The sequence below is a fragment of the Cynocephalus volans genome, chromosome 7 (assembly GCF_027409185.1).
Source record: "Cynocephalus volans isolate mCynVol1 chromosome 7, mCynVol1.pri, whole genome shotgun sequence".
In the NCBI taxonomy this organism is placed as follows: Eukaryota; Metazoa; Chordata; class Mammalia; order Dermoptera; family Cynocephalidae; genus Cynocephalus; species Cynocephalus volans.
The window spans coordinates 20,787,818-20,809,562 of NC_084466.1; the positions used below are offsets into that span (position 1 = coordinate 20,787,818).

The 21,745-nt window shown below is 34.3% G+C and overlaps 1 protein-coding gene across 1 annotated transcript in view; it reads right to left on the reverse strand.

Moving 5' to 3' along the window:
• The window catches only part of GPC5 (glypican 5), a 729,429-nt gene that overhangs the window by 457,719 nt on the left and 249,965 nt on the right, over positions 1 to 21,745 (reverse strand). Inside the window, exon 3 of the mRNA XM_063101519.1 lies at positions 399 to 1,093. Coding sequence (XP_062957589.1) covers positions 399 to 1,093 — 695 coding nt within the window. The remainder of the gene's footprint in view (positions 1 to 398; positions 1,094 to 21,745) is intronic.

The window sequence follows — 21,745 nt, forward strand, 5'->3', positions numbered from 1 at the left end:
TTCCAAAGGAAGGAATGCCTCACTCTTGAGGGTCCCGGGAAATTAACCCCTTCAGGGCTTCTCACTGCTCAGAAGAGATGGGCTTTGAATAATCCTCTGTGGCTCCGTCACCCAGGGGAAGCTGGTTGACAAATCCGTGGGAGGCAAAGCAACACCATACCATCACTGTGACAAATTCTGGAGAGTCTCTGAAGTCTCACTTTTGAAAACCAAGTTATCCAGCTTTAACTTCATGGATATTTCTCTGTTTATGTCTATGTCTACATCTAAATCTACATCTATGTCTATGTCGATGTCTATATGTATATGTATATCTTTATTATATATATATATATATATGTAGTGGTTAATATTTCAATTCTAAAAAATCAGATAGGAAACATGAAGTGGCTACTTACCTGTTCTGATAATTTTTGTCCATTAAGGTGAGCCTGCATCACAGCATCATTAACAAGCAAGTGGAAGTTCAAGAGCACGTGTTCAATGTCATACGTTCCCTGCATTGCATCAGACAGTTCTTCCAGTGACCGGATATAGGCATGCCAGTGTGGATTAATCTCTGCCATGTGCGCCAGACAGCCTCCTACAACGTTGAGGCAGTAGCCCATGCAAGGCTTGCTGAGAGTCAGGCCCTGGCAGTGAGGGCAGTACTGCATCCTCAGGAGGGCTCTGCTGCACTCTTTGGAGAAATGCAGGTGGTCTGTGGTGTTGATGACCTCAATGCCCAGATTGAGTGCCTGCAGAAACGTGCGGCTGGGCAGCAGTGCCTGCCCCATCTGCCCCATTACTCTTTTGGGAATATTACCAAATGGACTAATGTCCCGGCGGGCCACCTGGATGCATTCTGAGTATTCCAGGGAACTGTCAGTCACACCAGGGTTAATAAGGTGGTTGTAGACCAGAGGAAAAAGACTGTCAAAAAATCTGTTTACAATTTCTTCATGATTAACATCTGCACCAAATAAATAAAGCCCTACATCAGTGAAGAACTCCTGAACTGAAGCAGCAGCCTCCAAGGCCATGTTCCTGTAGGTGTTGCAAAAAAGTATACTGGTGTAATTTTCTGCTTGTCTGATGAGAGTTTCAAGGGTTTCTATAACACAAGAAGAGAAAAAGGATGAAAAGGTTTAGTAATCATGTTAAAAGTGTTCATTCATCTGCTCCAAAAAGTAAATGAGATTAATGCACCAAAACTAACCTAAGGATCTAAGTCATAACGCTCAGCCCGCTAAACCAAATTTAGCTTTACAAGGATAGTGGCCGGACAATAATGGCTATTACACACAACACACAGATTTTATATAAACATATTTCTTAGAATCAAAGTCCATTAAAAAGTACACAAATCAAAATTAAGTTACATGTATCATAGTTTCTTATTTTATACTATAGTCATTCATAACTCACTAATGATAGGAAAAAGTGTCACTGAGAAATTTATTTCATGTCCTGAGTTCATTATTTACAAAAGATGATAACGTTAAATACTCGATTTACCATTCATAGTTTTTTCATCTTGTTTTTTAAAGACTGAACACTAGTAAATTACACACTAGTTGCTTCAAAGAGAAGCCAAATTCCAAAAGGAAAACCTGACAATCCCCAGCATGTTCAAACTAAAAATAAAATAAAACATTTCATTATCAAACTATCCATAAATTATCATATCTTGTAATCAATGGAAAAATAATTAGTGCTATCATTTGATGAAAATAAATAGTTGCAACCACCTCATCAATTATATTCTGTTGCTCTTATCATCTTATCTTCAGACTTGACCATGGGATATTTTATTTCTTACATAAATAACATGTTCCCAAATAATTTCTCTACAGAAAGAAGAATAATTTATCCACAAATTAAGGAAGAAAATCCAAATATGGGAGATGGAGTAATCATTATGTCAAAATGCTATTTCAAAATGATGGCATTAAGCAGCAGTAAACCACCTTGGATACACTAGTAATTACATTTTACAATTAGACTAAATAATGATACTGGACTGTATCAATAAATAATTAATTATAAAATAAATTCAATAAAATAATATCCCATAGTCCCAATTTCATAGTTATTTTTAATTAGTTTGTAAAAGACCACATAATAATTCAGTATTCAAACCACTATTTGTGTATACTATAAAAAGAGATGGAAGAACAGTAGAAAAAAATAAAATGGCATAACAAAAAGCAGAGGTGTAGGGAGAAATATTAAATAGGCAACCCTGTGTCATGCATACAGCATAGTGTCCTCACCAAAACAAAAAAACAAAAAAACGAAAAAAAAAATGCTTTGATGAAGAGTGCAAAGGAATAACAATACAACATCATGTGCTCCAATTTTGCCCTGAGACTGATTCATATTGTGTTCCAGGATTTAGTGTAGTATGCCAAGGTGCATCTACCCTGCAATCAAAGGCAATGGCTTTTAAAAGATATTGCAAATTTGTTGCAACACAAGAGTACTATAAACTAGATTGTCAACTAGGTAAGACTCATGTGTTATCTATGCATCTCTAGTGCCCACTAGGGTATAAGCTATATGTTAGGTACTCAATAAGAACTAGAAAAAATACAAATAGGATGGTAACTGAAGGCTTCAACTGAGATTAGCAGGTCTGCCGAGAGTGACAACACTAACATCAACAGCTTGATCACCTTGGTTTCATGAGGAAAATGCAGATTGCCAGGCCTCTGCTCTGAAAATTCTAAGTACTGTCTTGGTTCAGAAATCTATATTTAACAAGCAGCCCAGGTGATTCTTTAGACCTGGCCAGTTTTTGAAACATTGCAATTGTATGTTTAAAATGTTCTCTCTACTTTTACAGAGTAGTTCACCGAGCATTCCACCAGAACAGTCTGACCCCACTGCCGCAATCTCAGCAACTGCACTGCTTTCACGGATTCACAAGAGTGAGCATGAAAACTAAATTCAACCTCTGTGGCTTGAACTAAAAATAAAACTGCTACGCTTACATTTTTCTAGCTTGTGTGTGGCTATAACTTGTGAGGTAGTTCACAAATTATTTTATTTACCAATAATTATTAAATAGTAATAACTGCAAATTTTTCATTTTTTAAGATAAAATAAGGATAGATTCAAAGATACTACTTTGTCACAGACATTGTTACAAGCTTTCCACCAGGGTTTCTAAGGTGCGTGCTACAGATGTATGACTGTGCGTGCTACAGTGCGTGACTGACACCTGCAATATTTTCAGTGGAATAAAAGTAAAGCATTCCTGACCCAGGCAATACAAATACTCCATCTGATTTCTGCCAATTCTAAATGATGCTGAAACATGCCATTTTTTAAAAAGTCAAATACAATGTTTCGTTATAAATTCCAATCCCACTAATTTAGGAATATATTGATTTAAGAATATATGGAACTTTTCTTTCAGTAGCTATGTTTTACGAATTATTTTATTTTGTGAAAGCAATAGTAAAGGTAGTATATTTAATAGTTAGGAGTACCCATTCATACTCCAAATATCATTATTTCTTTTTTAAGGCTGCTCTGTACTACTGGCAACAAACTAATTTTGACTACTGTTTGAAGTTGTAAATAAAAATAAATTTCTGAATGAAGTCTACAGTTTTCATTTTATTTTATTTCAGACTACTTTTCCTCTGATTTAGTTTTATTCTTTTTTTAAAACAATATAACCAAAAAACTAATTAAAACATTAGAAATCATATGACAATGAAATTTGAAAAATTTTCCTTAACATTACATGTATTAAAATTTTGATTTTTGTAACTTTGTATTGATTTTTTTTTAGTATAAATATGACTTTAATAGGCTATTGTTTTTCTTTTTGCTACTGACTTGGAAGACTTTCTTACATATTTTGGATATTAACCTCTTATTGGATAAATTTTTTCTTCTATTTTATGGGTTTCCTTTTCATGTTGTTGATTGTTTCCTTTGGTGTGCAGAAACTTCAGTTTGATGTAGTTCCACTTGTTTACTTTTGCAATTGTTACCTATGCTTTTGGTGTCATATTCAAAAAAATAATTTCCAAAACCAATGTCATGGAATTTTTTTCTGTTTTCTTCTCAAAAGTTTTATGGCTTCAGATCTTATATGTAAGTATTTAATCCCTTTCGAGTTGATTTCTATCTATGGTGAAACTTTTTTTTTTTTTTTTTTTGCATGTGGATATCAAGTTTTATGATAAAATGGTAAAAGTACAAAAGTATAAAAATATTAAAATATCCTTAGGTTTGTTTTCTCCTTCTGAAAGTTCACTGCATTATTGTGGTCTTTTCTTCCTTCCTAACTCTGTATTGATTTTACTACTCTTTGATGGAGAGATTATATGTTCTCAAATATAAATATTCTGATTATTTTCTGAATATCTAAACACAAAATGGATTTTAAAAATTGACTCACTGTGTTAGTTTTTCACTATGCTATTAACTCATCACAATATAAGAATTTTTTTCAATCTGTATTAAATCTGATATTAAAACACTCCAATTAGTTGAATTACCTAAGCACATGTCAGGTATGTATTTTTGTATGTGTCAATTTGTGATTATAAACATTTCTTAAACCCAATCGATGAAGAAAACTGAAAACTATTGTTCTATATTCATTTGATTAAATTCTTTGATGCTTAGGAATAAACATATTTTTGTGAATTTTTTGTCATAATCACTTCATAAGATTTTAATATCTGAACATATAGGTAGGAAAGGGAGAGGAGGAGGGAGTATTAGGGAAAAATTGGTAAAGGACCACAAAATGTTTACATCGTATAATGGTTAAAAAAAAAATATCAAAAATGAAATATCTAGAAGCCAATGCATTGTATGATTTAATTTTTATGAAAAGTTGGTAAAATCAGAAGATGAATTTACTAAAACTAGTTATTTTCATTAATCTGAATTTGTAAAACTGTCACCTGTTCTCATATCATGTTTACCATGTAGTTGAGTGTTTTCATTTTATGGAATTAACATGATGATATTAGCAAGAACTTAAACTTTCAAAATAATTGTCAAATAAAATATTTGCTACTTTGCAAAAGAACAATCCACATATAAAGTCAGCATTTATAAATCCAAGGCAGGTTAGGTGCTGAATAATTCATCATACCTACTTACTTATTAAAGAGAAACTATGCAGTTCCTTTCATTATGAAGTTTTTTAAAAATTATTTTTAGTTGAGAAATAAAAATTATACATATTTATGGGGTACAGTATGAAATTTTAATACCTGTATATAACCTGTGATGATCAAATCAGGGTAATTAGTATATCTATCACCTCAAACAATTATTATTTTTGGTGGGAACATTCAATATCCTTTCTTCTAGCTATGTGAAAATATAGAATAAAATCTTGTTAAGTATAGTCACCCTACAGTGCCATAGGACCCTAGATCTTATTCCTCCTGTATAGTTGTAACTTTGTACCTGTTCACCAGCCTCTCTCTATCCCACCATCCCCCTACTCTTGCCTGCCTCTAGTAATCACTGTTTTACTCTGTACTTCCATGAAATCAACTTATTTATCTTCCACAAGTGAGTGAGAACATGTAATATTTATCTTTCTGTGCCTGGCCTATTTCACTTAACATAACGTCCTCCAGACTCACCCATGTTGCTGCAAATAACAAGATTTCATTCTTTTTTTATGGCTGAATAGTATTCCATTGTTCATTACAAAGCTTTAATACATAAGAAATACCCATCATGCACGCTATACAAGTACTACCTTTCTATTCAAGTGCTGAAAATTTCAACACACCTTGAAAATAAATAAATATTTGCCAGTATTGCTTAAGAAACTTAAGAAACAAACTAGAAAATTTTTTTTCTCTTTTTGTATTTTTCATTGAGAATTGCAATAAGTTCTCCTTTCCAGTGACATCAGGTCATGTCTTTAAAGACAGAACAATAGTAAGCTTTACTTTTAATGCTTGAGAAATATATTAAATAAAAGTCTGCTAATTACTGTTTGAATAAAAAACACAATTCCTCCCAGCCTGATGGGAGACTTATCTATACATATAATCATTTATGTGTTATCTCACTAAAAAGAAAAGTTGGAATGCATGAAGTTTATCTGCATCTAATTCAAAATTCAACATTAACCTTCTATGATAATTTAATGACAAAACAGCTAGTACTAGAAACTTTACTTCAACTTTCTCCAGCCCACATTCTCTTTAGACACATTCTATTATACATACAAATGATTGCTGACACTTAAGGTTTAAATTTAAATAAAACTGGTGAAGATAAAAATCAGGTGATAATGACTTAAAATTAAATTTGACAAACTACAAACTCAGCGAAGATTCATATGCAGGTAGCTTTTTGCAGTGGGAGGAACTTGATATTTACAGGGCTTTTATTGGTGTAAAGATAAAGTTGATTTCAAAAGGTAATGATCATGAAGTAACTGTTACAATAACCTCTCCAGCAGGACATGAACATTTTATGACCCTTTTCATAGTTTTTATTATTTGTGATACATGACCATTTTAAGATATAAAGTTTAAGTGTCAATTACAATTTAAAGCTACAGATATCCTAAAATACAGCAATGAAATAGATGAAAAAGAGTAAATCATATCAACCACGGATAATCAGATGATTTTACAATGTATATATGAGTTAAAGAGAAATTTTCGGAGTGAATTTACATTTTTGTGTATTACAATTCTCAAGTCTTAGGTGATGTTACTGCAATAGATAATTCATTACTACTGTGCTACTTTAGAGCTACTTTGTGCTTGAAACTGTGTACTCTGCATTAAGTTATAGATAGATGAATAAATAGGTAGATCATTTTTTCTTTTTCTTTCTTTCTTTTTTTTTTTTTGGACCAGTAAGGGGATCACAACCCTCGGCACGGTGTGGTCCGCACCACGCTCAGGCAGTGAGCACACCGGCCATCCCTGTATAGGATTCAAACCCTCGGCCTCAGCACTACCAGCACCGCACACTCCCAAGTGAGCAACTGGGCCAGCCCTAAGTAGATCATTTTAAGAGTAATTTCTCAACCAATTTTTTACCGCACACATCTTAACAATGAATTTTAATTCCATCTCCTACTTTCTAAATGAAATATACCTTCCAATAATTTTAACAACAGCACATTTAATAATTTCTTTAATTATCAGAAGACTCTTATGGCCACTCCAAAGATATGCATATTTAAATAAAAAATAAATTACCTATTTTCCAGTCCAGAAGTGTTTATACTGAATTTCTTCAATTTTTTCAAAAAGTAAAATGTGCAATAAAAGTTTTCTGGAATATTAATTTAATGACATTTTAAATGTTATGCAGTATGATTTATAATATAATTCTTCAGAAGTTAGTCATCTGTACAAATAAATAGTGACTGGGATATTAATCTGTATCACCAAAAATTAGCATATTGGTAATTAATCTAGTCTCCTAGGACAAGCACTGCATAGTAAAATGCTTTCTCAACTTTTCTTCTCTCTCATTTCTCTCCCCATTAATTTGGTTATCATGGTGCTTCACATCTATTCCTAATATTATTTTATAATCACTTATGTTCTGAAAAATCAATATACAATTTTAGCAAAAATTTAAACTCAATTAAGCATTTATGTAGCAGATAAAATCAGTACCAAACAACTAACTGTAGATTGTCTTATGAATTACCGTGGGGCAAAGATTTTAAATCAAATATTCTAAAAGTCTTTAAAATAATCTCAAAAACACAATAAATAAAAACAAAACAGGTCTGCAGAACAGTTTCTTATTACTCACTAATTTATGTAATTTATTTTTATACAGAAAAGGTGGGTCTCCTTTTTTGTTTTTGTTTTGTTTTGTTTTGTTGTTAATTTCATACTCTAGGACATGGGTCTTTTTCACTTAAACAAAAACTTTCATTCTACCACTTCATAATTCCTGCCCTAATTTCCTTATTGACATCTCAAGAAAATGAGATGTTTTATATTTTTGATTCCCATTGCCACATTGCCCATTCCGTCTTCGATATATTCAAATCTAGTTTCTTTTGATATTCATTCCTTCATTCATCCATTCAACCAATATTTTTAAGCAACTGTGCTGGACTTTGAAGCTAAAGGTGAACAAACCATATGTTCCTGTCCTCATAAAACTTAGAATCTGTAGGGTAGGAGAGAAAGTATAAAAGCAAACAAAAAAATAAATGTGATTTATTATTGTGTTAAGTAAGTTTTATAGCAAAAATAAAAGAGGGAAAGGACAGAAAGTGATGGGGCACTGCTTTACACAGCTCTGGGTCAATTTGTCCATAATTAATTCACTAAAAGACAAGCAAAAGTAAGTTCCTTGATTAATTTATTCCCAACAGGAAACTTTCTGAATTTACCAAATTTATCCGAACTATATATAATATTTGGTCATTTGGAAAATTTAAAAATTTATTTTGGCAAGCTAGTTTGGGCAAAATGATTTTCTAAAGATTCATTATTTTAGATAAGATGAACAGGAAAACCCTCTCCTCAGAGGCAACATTTGAGTGGAGACCTCAATGACCAAAAAGAGCCAGCTACGAGGAGATAAGTGGTGAGTGGGTTTCGAAGAGATGGAGTGCAAGGCTATGAGGTGTGAAGAAGCTTGTTGATTTGGAAAAAACAGAGAAAAGTCAGTGTGAATGGTATCCAGTGAGAGAGAGGAGGAGAGAAAGGTCAGAGAAGTAGGCAGGGGGCAGATCACAGATGGCCTCACAGACCATTGTAAAGGGTTTGGACTTTACATGCAGAACAGAAAGCCGTTGGAAATTTTTCAACATGGGAGAAACATGATTTCATTTTATTTTAAAGGATCACAGTGGCTGCTGAACAAAGAGTAGACTGTTGGGGCAAGGGCAGGGGCAGGAGGGAAAGCAGGCAGCCCAGTTAAAAGGCTATAACAACACTGGTGGACTGGACTGCAGTGGTGGTGGAGTAAGTTGCAGCAAGTGATCACATTTGCCATGCATATAGAATGATGGCAAAAAGGGCGTGCTGTTGTTTGGATGGCACTGGAGGGGAAACGAACAAATGAAGGGTAACTCTGCAGCCTGAGCCTCAGCAGCTGGATGCCCTGTGGTGCCATTAAAGGAGACAGGCAAGACTTTGGAGGTGCTGTGGGTGTGTGGTGGGGGCTGGAGACTAAAAGTTCTGTTTTAAACATGTTAGGACTGAAATGCCAATTAGAAATCCAAATAAAGTTTACCAGTATACAGTTAGATAAAATAATTGGGGCCTCAAGGGAAAAGTTGAGGCTTTTGATATAAATCTGAGAGTGGTTGATATGGACAGTAAAGTCATGGTACTGAGTAAGATAACCTAAGGAAAGAAGATAGGTAAGAGTGGAGAGGTTCAGAAAAAGAAAAGTAACCAGAAAGAAAATTGAGAATGAAAATCCAGTGAAGTAAAAACAAAATTAAAAACTGGAGTGCCCTAGAAATCAAAGGAGGAACATGATTCAAAGAGAAGAAAGTAATCCTTCATTTCAAATGCTATTAAGAGGTCAACTGAGATGAGGAATAACAATTGACCATGGGAACTGACAAGAGAGAGGCTCTTAACGACCCTGATAACAGCTGCTTCAGCAGAATATATGCACACAAGAGAACAGGAGTTCAGGCAATGTGTAGACACCTTCTTCCAAATGTCTGCTATTATGGAAGCAGAGAACCAAGGCAGGCACTAGACTAGATGACAGGGTCAAAAGTTTTTGCTCTTATGAGGAGGGAGATCTGACTGGATGTTCACATATGGACAGATATAAATTGATGACTGATCAGGGGCATGGGAACTGCAGGAAGAAATTCCTCGAATAATCAAAACGGTGTGATCTAGGGCTCACAAGGAGACCAGAACACTGGATAGATCAGCGGATGTTGAAGTCGACAGGAATGATGGCAAGAGAAGTGGAAAGAGAGAGTGAGTCAGGTAACAAAACGTTGAATTGATAAGGAAACACAACTAGAAGGTAAATGATAGCATGCAAGGCTGGCAGGTAGTGAGGCTTCCTACACCCATGTCAAAGGTGAGTTTCTAGAGGAGAACAGCAGCAACGATGTGGATCACCCAAACGTGGAGGTTACTCGTGTTAGTTTCCTGCTGCTGCTGTAACAAATTACCACAAATTTGGTAACAAATTACTACAAATTTGGTAAGCATCTAGACTGAAGGTCTTGGAACTATTATTTGCCATATCTAGATGGTCATCAATAGCTATTCTTTTTTTAAATTTCTTTTAATCTTTCTCATTGCTAGATATTGCCCTCAAATCTACCTCATCCAACCTGGATTACTAAAAGAGCTCCCACTTGTGCCTCAGCCCATTTTCCTCACTTCATTTTTGAGCATTCTATTCCAAATGTTTCATTCTTCTTTTCTCCTATTTATTTAAATACAATGTCTCTCCAGGACCAAGTACAAACCTCATAGACCTGAGTAAACTAACAGAATTTTATTTACATCATAGGGTCTCCAAAACATGTCTAAAAGGATACCCAGGTGCTAGAAAAGCAATTCTATGGCATTCTAAATCGAAATGGATTAATTTGACTTACAGCCCCTCTAACTACATAAGGATAACTAACCCCAATCTTTTCTTTTAAAGTCAGCCCTGTGCAGTCCCTAAAAGTACAAAAACAAGTCGTCTCCAGCTAAATAAAACTCTTACTGAACTCTCACTAAATAACAATCGTTAAATTTTCTTTTTTCTTGGCCAACATATTTAATTATATCTACATTTTCATTATGTCAAAACACTGCAAGTCTTTGATCACATTTATTGTTCTAAGAATTGTCATTAATTTACAGCCTCTTCTTGGTGCTAGAAAATTTTAGTGATTTTTTTTTTTTCCAAATATCAATATATTGGTGTGTATCACAGCATCTTACATCTTCCTCATCTCATGGTTCTTGGGATATTTGTCTACAGGATGGTGTTAAAAATGCATCTGTTTGTTTTTATTAGCTTTATAGGAATGGCTAAGGAATTTCATTAGACAACACAATATTATTCTCTAAGTCATTATACAAATTCATTTAGAAGTATAACTGATCATTTCTAACCAGCATATGCTTGAATGTAAAGGAACTAAAAAAATGATTTAAATTCCATGCTGGAATCCCCTGATATCACACATCCTGATCATGGTCCTACAGATCTGCTAGATCATATTGCCAAGTGTCATGTTTGAGCGATTCCTACAGTTACAGGCCAGCAAATGGAGAAATAAATGAATTGAAACTATTCACCCCAGAGTTGTGGACAGTTTAATAAATATACGGTTTGTACCTTGACAAGAGAGAGACTTCCTCAGAAGGTAAGCAATCTTTTAGGCCATTACATTTTTTCCAAATAGCAGTAGAAAAAATTGCAATACTTTCTGATAACTGAAATGGGTTATAAAACACAAAATCAATCAGACCAGGAAGAGTCTGTTTTACTACAACATCCATTCCTGCTTTTATGAGAAAATATACCAACAGTAACATAGTCAAAAACAGAAAAATTAGGGTATACCAATTTTATATGATTGAGCTATGGATGCTACCAGCCCTTTCTAAATTTGCTGGAAATGTCAATTTAAAGATAAAAGTGCTTCTGTTATTACTTTTAGGAATCTAAATATTAGATTATTGTGATTTCAGAGATATGACTTCAGAAATAATATGGATTTTCTTTATGAACATCTATCAATTCCAGAAAAAATATTTGCTGCCCTTATTCAAGAGTTCTTAAAACAGGAATAGAAATCCTTATCGCTATGAGTACAATTTTGCAGAGCAAGGTCAAAGTGTTTGCAAGATCAGTGTATTAGGCATGGAAAAGAACGTGATAGATGAACCAATTCATCTCCCAAACGCCCCCATAACAAGTTCAGGGACTTGAGGCTCTCTGCTATTAAAAACAAACAAATTCAAACAAAGCCTTCCATTTTAAAGCCCTTCTCAGTACCCTACTGCACATTTAATATAGTCAAAACATAGTGGCCTTGTAGCTAATGCACCAAATTCCATAAAATGAGAGTTAAAATCTACTTCTTTTCATTTTTAAAATTTTTCTTAGAAGATGATATTAGCTTCTGTGTGGAGGTATAGTCATACATCTGAAAATTATTAAAAAGTAGAAAGCATCATTTAGGAAGGTACTAATCAATGCTGGGCTTTGAAAGAAGGACTGAGTTACAGTTTCCCTCTGTTGCACTCACTCCTACTTCTGATTTCTACTTTCTTTCATTTTGAAAGAATTATCCATGACGATTCTTACATCTTTTTTACAATGAAACATTAGCAGTATTTATTTCAACAGCTTTTCCCACTTCGTCATGTTGTAGTCCACTCTTGTTATTACTGCACTTCATTTTGTTTTTCAGTTTTCAATTTTAATGCAGATTCCACTTCCGCACCACATGAACTTGCAGGGTCTTTCCTGCCCATGCACAGTGAAGTGTTTTAGACAAGCATACAAATAGTGCTCCCAGTCCCATTAACAGCCTTAATAGAATAGTGGTCCTTGTACCTGCCCCACCTAAAGCTCATAAAGGTAAGGGCCAGCTCGCCCACCACTGTAGCCAATAACAGCTTCTTATCAAAATCATTCTCGAGATGAAGTTTAAAGCTAGCTTGGTAGTTTAAAGTCACGCTTTCCTCCACATATAATTTATGGCTGTGTTCTCAAAAACCTCAGTACAGTTAAGAAAATCTTTAGTTGTTCTCAAAGCAGGAAGGCTCTTTTAATGTTCCAGAATGATTAAGTTTTTCAGACATGATTTGTTATGCATGAAGAAGGGTAAAAAAGAAAAACAATAACAACAACAAAAACACTTGGTGAAGTTTTACCAATAGTAGTTTAGTAAATACTTTATAGAATTTCATGTAAACTACTCTAAATTGCTACCCAGCGTGCCACACAGCCTTTAAGCTGTAAAAAAAATAAATAAATAAATAAATAAATAAATAAACTAACTTTTTTCATTATGTTTCTAAATACATTTACAATATACATTACAATACATCGGTCTGTAGTGTCATAGATGACCTAGAGTTTTTGCAACATTAAAATAGCCAAAGGCTCCCATTGCTTACAGCAAAGTTTCTTAAATCCTAACATTCATGAGTTACTTCGGGCTTCTGATTCACATCCAGTCATTCAGATTCAGTAGGTCTGGAGAGAGGTCCATCAATCCGCATTTTTATCAAGCATTTGAAAACCTGGCCCTGGCATTTCTAAAAGTCTAAACATCCTGGAGTGAGATACACAGTGTGCTTTCTTAGGCATGGGGCCTGACCTGTTGCTCCACTCTCAAACTGTCCCCCCTTCCCTCTCTCCCCTCTAGCCTTCCTCACCCCCGTCTCCTGCTGTCATCCCACCTGCAGTTGATGCTCCAAACACAGAAACATGATGCATTTTAAACTTCCAGGCCCCTCACACATTCTCTTTCTTCTCCTATCCTTTTCTATCGAGAACACTCATACTCATCCCTAAGAGCAAATGCCATCGTATGAACAAGTTTCCCTGATCCAATCAGGATGTTAGTTGTATATTCTACCATTTTATACCACTAGGTACATATCACTTCATACATGACAAATATTGCAGTATTTTATAATTATTTCCTAATGGTTCTATATGCCCCACTATACCTACACTCTGTGAGGTCAAAGACCGTACTAGATTCATAACGTACTTCTCCTTCTAAGCACCAGAACTGAAACATAAGAGGTAAGTAATAATTGTTTACTGAGCACAAAATGTAATGTTAAATTACGGTGGTTTTTTTTTTCAATCTAAACACTCTAAACTCTTAGTACATATCAGTACACATATAATGTCATATATCTTAAGTCAGAATCATTGTAACTCAGAATCATTGACTATTGTGAATTTAATCTGTCAAAAAAATATATTAGGGTTTCTCTGTTAAATTGTGCACTCACTGTAAATTTAACTATGTTTAACTTATTTAAAGAGATAACCTTATCTTTTATACCGTTTTCATCTCCCATGTGCTGGATAGTTTCTTTTTCTTTCTTTTTTTTTTTTTCCTACCTGACCATTTTTTTTTTAATGTAACAAAAAATAGCTCTTGGTGAAAAATGCTAAGAGTGAATGACTGCTATAATTCCTCATTCAGAGGAAGAGCAGTGCAAGCACACATCGAAATGTTGGCAGGAGTTTGAATCTAGGGCTAGAGTGGTGATGTAAACATAAATCTTCTGGGAACACTTAAAAATTGTGGAATGGATACTGAGTTTATTATAGTTAATTGTACAAGGATTTGACATATTTTATTTGGATATTAAAAGAAAGTGTGAGCCTGGAATATGGAAGTACTAGTAATATGAAATGCACCTATTGGTGTAGTGGTACAGAACCCACAATCAACCTGCACTCCACAGCCACTGCCTTGTTTCCAATTCTGGCTGTGCCATCTAGCACCTGGACTTTGAGCAATATTTAACTTTTCGGTGTCCCTGATTCCCTCTTTATAAAATAGCCATAGTAATAGTGTCTACCTATAGAATCAGCGTTAGAATAAAATCAGTTAATCTTTTTAAAGGAACTTGAATAGTGCCTGTAAGACAATATATTAGTTTTTCTTAATAAACGAATAGAAAAGTCTGCAATGACATCTGCTATGATTTTCTTCCCTGTATCATGTACATAAATCATATTTACACTTCTATAGTAATATGATTGTAAAGCTAATGAAGTATTCTTTAGAGATTTACATATAAAATCTGCAGAATAAAATGTTATATCACTAATGAGAAGTGCTTTCACTTCTTTGTAAAGTAGTTCTAATATTCCATTTCATGGTTGAAAGGAAGAAAAATATAAAAATCAGATTGTTAACTCCAGTACTGGAAAAATGTCAAACTTCAGGGCCTCCCAGGCGAGATGCAGGACAGACTGGTCACTTAGGACAGAAACTCTTCCCCATTTGAAACTGTCCACACATGAGGCAGTACCTCTGATGGAGCACTTTTTAAATTGCATCATTAAATGAATCTTTGTTCATTTCTCAGTCTTCCCCACTCAGCTATGAGCTTCTCGGGAGTAGGAATAATAGAATCCCCAGAACTTACTGCATTGCTGACCCATAGCAGGTGATTCACACACGTTTGTTTAGCTGATCTCCTCCGTCTTTGGATCTCCTTTCCTGCTGCTATTAGTGCTAAGTCACTCAATGGCAATTCAAAGCACGGATTGAGTACACCCCAGAAATCACAAGAACTAGGGAGGGGATAGTTTCTTTTGGAAAGCTTTGGATATTTTATTTTCTACCCCCTAAAAAGAGATTATCAAAATGACAAAGGAAAGAAAATTTTAAAAAACAGTTTCTGATCTCTTAAAATACTTCACTTTAGTATAGTATTGCTTTTACTTGCCTATGGGAAGATACCTTAATCTTTTCATTGCTTAGAGTGTATAAAAGTCTAAACCCTTGTTGATTCCCTCCCTCTGTCTCTAGTAGACAAACACAATTTTGCTTATATTACCTTCCTTTTCATACACCCTTGCCCCTTTCTTTCATCTAGCTCTCTCCTAATGCCTTCAAGTGTCACCTCCTCCAAACTTCCTCCACAGACAGAGTCAAATATATTGCTTCCATGCTGCTTTGACATTCTCTCACACTCGATTTTAGCATTCCTCATTTCACTCATATTTTTCTCTTTCTTTCTCTAGCTCCCTCACCCCCGAACCATGAACACTTAGAAAACAGGTGCTGTGTTTTATTCATTAAAAACATGCAATACCTTCTAATATATTTGACACAAAAAATACTTTCAGGAAAAAGATTTGTTGATTAATGATTTAAGCCAGGTGAAAATATTTTTTTTTTCTTCTTTAAGGAAAACATACTCATTGATTTTGGTATTTACACTAAACAACTTTTTCCAAAAGCTGGTTTTCCATTATTTAAATGGGTATTTATATATTTTTGATAATTTCTCTGTAGGGAAAAGGTTGAGCACCTGAGTATTATTGCCTCATATTCTATAGGATCGTGTTCAATTGATGTCATCATATTATATTAAAAGTCATATGGACGTGCAAAAGGATGGAAGAAAGGGAGGCAAAAAAGAGGAAGAAATGAAAGAGAAGAGGAAGGAGAAGGAGAAAAGGAGGAAAATATATAAACCTTCAGTAATTTGATGCAAACAAAAATAAGTTTCTAAAATTTTAAGAAATTTTAAAATACAGGTTATTCATTTGTATGTGAACACAATTAAAATTTCCAGCAAAATATAAACCAAGCATAAATATCCAGGAACTTCTATGATCTGCTTTACTAATTTAGTCCTTTTTAGAAATTATTAGTTCCAATCTAATATTTAAACATTTCAGCTCACATAATGACTAGGTTATTAAGACTGATGATACCAAAACACCCAAGTCAAAGAAGGAAAAACTAGGAGAGCTGATAGTGTAAGTTCCAGTACAAGTCAGAGTCTGAAGGCATGAAAAGATCTGTGAGCCATATTAAAAACTGTGAGATAGTGAGGAGGAATTCTTTCATACTCAGCTCTTTATTCTGTTCAGGCCTCCAATGGATTGTATGAGGCCCACCCACATTGGGAAGGGCAATGTACTTTACTTAGTTTACTGACTCGAATGTTCATCTCTGCATCATTTACTGAAGAGGCTATCCTTTCCCCAATGTACGTTCTTGGTCCCTCTGTCAAAGATCAGTTGGCTGTAAGCACATGGGTTGATTTCTGGGTTCTCTATTCTGCAATATTGGTTCATGCGTCTGTTTTTATGCCAGTACCACACTGTTTTGCTTACTGTAGCTTTGTAGTATAGTTTGAAGTCAGGTAGTATACTGCCTCCAGTTTTGTTATTATTATTTTTTTGCTCAGGATTGCTTTGGCTATTCAGAGTTTTTTGTTGTTCCATATGAATTTTAGGATCTTTTTTCTATTTGTGTGAAGAATGTCATTGGTATTTTGATGGGGATTGCATTGAATCTGTAGATTGCTTTGATTAGTATGGACATTTTCACAACATTAATTCTTCCAACCCATGAGCATGGAATGTTTTTCCATCTTTTGGTGTCCTCTTTAATTTTTTCAGCAATGTTTAGTAGTTCTCATCATAGAGATCTCTTAATGCTTTGATTAAATTTATTCCTAGGTATTTTATTCTTTTGGTAGCTATTGAAAATGGACTTTTTTTTCTTAATTTTTTTTCTGCTTGTTTGGTGTTGCTGTATAAAAACATTACTGACACTACTGACTTATGTGTACTGATTTTGTATCCTGCAAATTCACTAAATTTGTTTATAAGTTCTAGGAGTTTTCTTGGTAGATGTTATAGGTTTTTCTATAGAGAGGATCATGTCATTGGTCAACAGTAACAATTTGACTTTGTCTTTCCAAATATGGATGTGCTCTTTTCTTTCTCTTGCCTGATTGCTCCAGCTAATACATTCAATACTTTGTTGAATAGGAGTGGTAAGAGTGGGCAACCTTGTCTTTTTCTTGTTCTTCAGGATGATATTGGCAACTGTTTCGCTGTATTTGGCTTTCATTTTGTTGAGATACTTTCCTTCTATACTTATTTTATGGAGGGTCTTCATCATAAAGGGATGCTGAATTTTGTCAAATGTTTTTTCTCCATCTATTGAGATAATCATATTTTTTTCCTTGCTTTTGTTGATGTGGTGTATCAAAATGAGGCTGGGAAAACTGGATATCCATATGTAGAAGAATGGAATTAGGCCCATGCCTCTCACCATATACCAAAATCAACTCAAAATGTATCAAAGGCTTAAGTATAAGACCTGAAACCATAAAACCCCTAAAAGAAAACATATAGGAAACACTTCAGGATGTAGGACTGGGCAAAGACTTTATGAATAAGACTCCAAAAGCACAAGCAACAAAAGAAAAAATAAACAAATAGGATTATGTCAGACTAAAAAGCTTCTGCATAGCAAAGGAAGCAATCAAAAGATTGGAAAGACAACATACAAAATGGGAGAAAATATTTGTTAATCATATATCTGACAAGGGATTAATATCAAGAATATAAAAGAAACTCAAACAACTTCACAGTAAAAAAACAAATAATCAAATTTAAAAATGGGCAAAGGAGGTAAATAGGCATTTGTCAAAGGAAGACCGTGACCAACAGACACATGAAAAAAAAAATGCTTAACATCTCTAATCATCAGAGAACTTCAAATGAAAACCACATTGAGATATCATCTCACCCCAGCTAGACTGGCTATTATCAAAAAGACTGAGAATAACAAATGCAGGCAAGGATGTAGAGAAAAGGTAACTCCTACATTGTTGGTGGGACTATAAATTAATACAGCATTATGGAAAATAGTTTGGAGGTTTCTCAAACAACTACAGATAGAACAACCATACAACCCAGCAAACCCACTTCTGGGTATATACCCAAAAAGATAGAAATCGCTATGTGGAAGGGATACATGCACTCCTATGTTGACTGCAGCTGCATTTACAATAGCCAAGATATGGAACCAATCTAAATGTCTATCAGTGGATGACTGCATAAGGAAAATGTGGTATATATACACAATGGAATTCTGCTCAGCCCCCCAAAAGAATGAAATTCTGACATTCACAGCAACATGGATGAGCTTGGAGAAAATTATGTTAAGTGAAATAAGCCAGGCACAGAAATAGAAATACTGCATGTCCTCACTGATAAGTGGGGGGAAGAAAGGAAGGAAAGAATGAACAAATAAAAGAAAGAAAACCAAAAAAAAAGAAAGAAAGAGTCCATGATAAAACATAGAACTTTCAGAAGGAAAGAATAGACCTATAGTTACTAGAGGTGGGAAAGGGGCAGGGGAAGGGGGATTAGAGAGTAATTGGGTGAGGGACACAAAGAATAATTATAATTTTTAATGATGAACATGCCAATAATATTGATTCGATCATCACATACTATACACAAATACTAATAGTCAACTCTGTGACTATTAGTGACCAATAGTCCCATACATATGTATAAGCAATTATGTTTTAATTCAAAACATAAATTTTTAAAAAATGTTCATCTCATTCAGAAAACCCTCACAGAAACACCCAAATATAATGTTTAACCAAATATATGGGCACCCTGTGGCCCAGTTAGTTTCACACATAAAATCAACCATAATACCTATATAACATCAAATACTTGAAACCATGAGTGGCACTTGTTCTGCTTTTCATACAGCTAAAGTTCAGTGATATCTAAGTAGTTCAGTCATGAAGCTGAAGGCAACACTCACAATAATTAATTAAAAGTGTCATTCTCTGACTTTTGCTATAAACAAAGGAACATTAATTTTGGACATCTGTCTAGTAGATGAACAGATTTTATTCTGTTGTTTCTAAGTCAATGCAAGAATAGAAATGACAATGATAAAAATAAATGCTATTACAATGATGATGCTATGGCTTCTTTTGGTCATCATGAGCATATCAACACCCTCTTCTGTCTTTATTCCATCGACAAATAATAATTAAGTACCGACTATGGGCAGGTGTTAATCTTTTTAAATCAAGAAGTCTCATGGAGATAAAAATAAACAAATAAGGAATAAATAAAACACAGACAAGGAGGGATGGGCAACTTTCTCTGTGGTGGCATTTCCTGCACTGGTTTAGGAGTAGACGGGCTTCTTTTACCACCACCACCCTAAGAAGCTTATACCAAGAGGCAGCTACTTTCTCTAGCTTTTCATAATAATGGGTAAGCTCTTCTTCCTCTAAGATGATGTTAATATATTCTAATAGGTACTATAAGCCAAGCTAAGAAGCATAAATTGAACAGCTCATTGATCAACAGTTATTTGATCAATTTGGTTAATGGAGAAGTTCAGAACATATAATCAATCACAAGGTAATATTTAGTCACATAAATAACAAAAATTATTTTGAAAAATTTAATAGATAATTCTTGGTGGGAGAGGATACAGATTCCCTTTTGATTAAATATGTTGCAGCTGTAAACACAAGATTACTAAAATTTGAAGACTATTCTCATTACTTAACTCTAAAATACATTACTATGTCATTACATATGACTGTAAACTTGTAGACAAAAACTTTTAGATATGGAAAATAAGATAAATTTTAAAAAAATCCTTAGGCTATGTTCATTATATCAACCAAGGCAAACATTGCCCAAGTTAATCAATTTAATTAGGGTTAACTTGTGTTCAATGCACTAATTATGACTACATATCAAAATCAAATCTCATTAAGATGCCTAAATTAAATCTAATTATCCTTTGTGATCAGTTCTTGGAATTTGTTTACCAATATCAAACATGAAGAGTATTACCAAATGGTATGAATACTAACTGTTATACAAGTTTGCCTTTCTGTATGCTTTTGCTACAGGTGAGTAAAGCAGAGCAGCAGTTTAATTACAAAAGAAAATATTTTGGCAATTTCATGTCAAGCTAGTTCATTTATCAAAACTGTCTGCAGTCTGGGAGAGATAATCATGCAGAAGCATTCTTAGGGACTAAAGTACAGCCCCAGAAATTAGTACAGATTTCAGTTACACTGCACAGTTTAAACCACACCTTCAAATGGACATCACCTCAGCAACTGACAAAAAATGAGGTTGCAAGCATTACAAATGACCTGAGCAGATCAGAGGAGGAAACAGATAGCTGGACGTGCTGCACCCACCGTTGTTTCTAAAACACTTAGAAATTTATTGATTTGTTTTTAATAGCATATATTGTGTTCTTTCTACAATAAGATTTTATTTTGCTTTAATTTTTCAAAATAAGCTCCCTTTCTGATTTTTGATCTTCCACACCTGCATAATCCCACACTAACATTAAAGGTGTCTGTAATTCTTTCTCCTGGTTCATATCATTTTGTCAGATTTTATTATCTTTAATATGTTGGCCACCATCTTGGTTTACACATCTATGCCCTTGATTATTGCAATAGAGTCAATTACCGAACTCTATCCTAGTTCTAATCCAAACAGAATACTAATAGATTAGTCACCAAACACTGTGACACACAGTAACTCCTCAAAATACAGAATGTTACTTTATTGCTAGAGAATAAACCAACGTGATATCCTGGCATTTAAAGCTTCTATCTAGAGCCCTCGTTGTATCACTCAAGTGCCAACATCTGAACTCTACTTCCAGTAGATAAATCTCTCTTCACAGTTCTTATAAAAACTAGCTCATATCCCAATTCACCCTAGAAACTAGGGTCTAGTCTAGACTATTCTAGTCCTTCTTTTTCTCTGGATTCACTCAGCGCCCAATAAAACAACTGACATCCTGATATTTTGAAGTCTTAGCAAGGCAGGCTTAGGATGAATTGCTGATAAGCTCAGAATTCAGATTTTCAGAAGATTTATTAATCACAGACGTCCATGTGAGACTCTTACCTTCAAACGTACACAAGCAAATACTTCTCTTCCTATCAATGGGTTCAGGGTCACTATAGATTTGGGGGCCTTAGGTAAGAATGGCTGGTCTTGAAAGGAGCTTTAGTTGTGGTTTTGATGGAAACACTTCTACAGACACAATACAGAATCCAGAGATAAGGAATAACTCCTTTCTTTGACCTCTCATAAAAATCACCTCCTATAAAAATCACCTTTCTTTTGGTTTTGATGTACCTCTCTCCTAGTTTCATTCTGCCCTTTCAGCAGTTAACATCTCAGTAAAGTACTCAATAAAGTACTAATTTCTTCCCTCACTCTTCCTGTAGTGGATATAATGAGATTTCTCTTC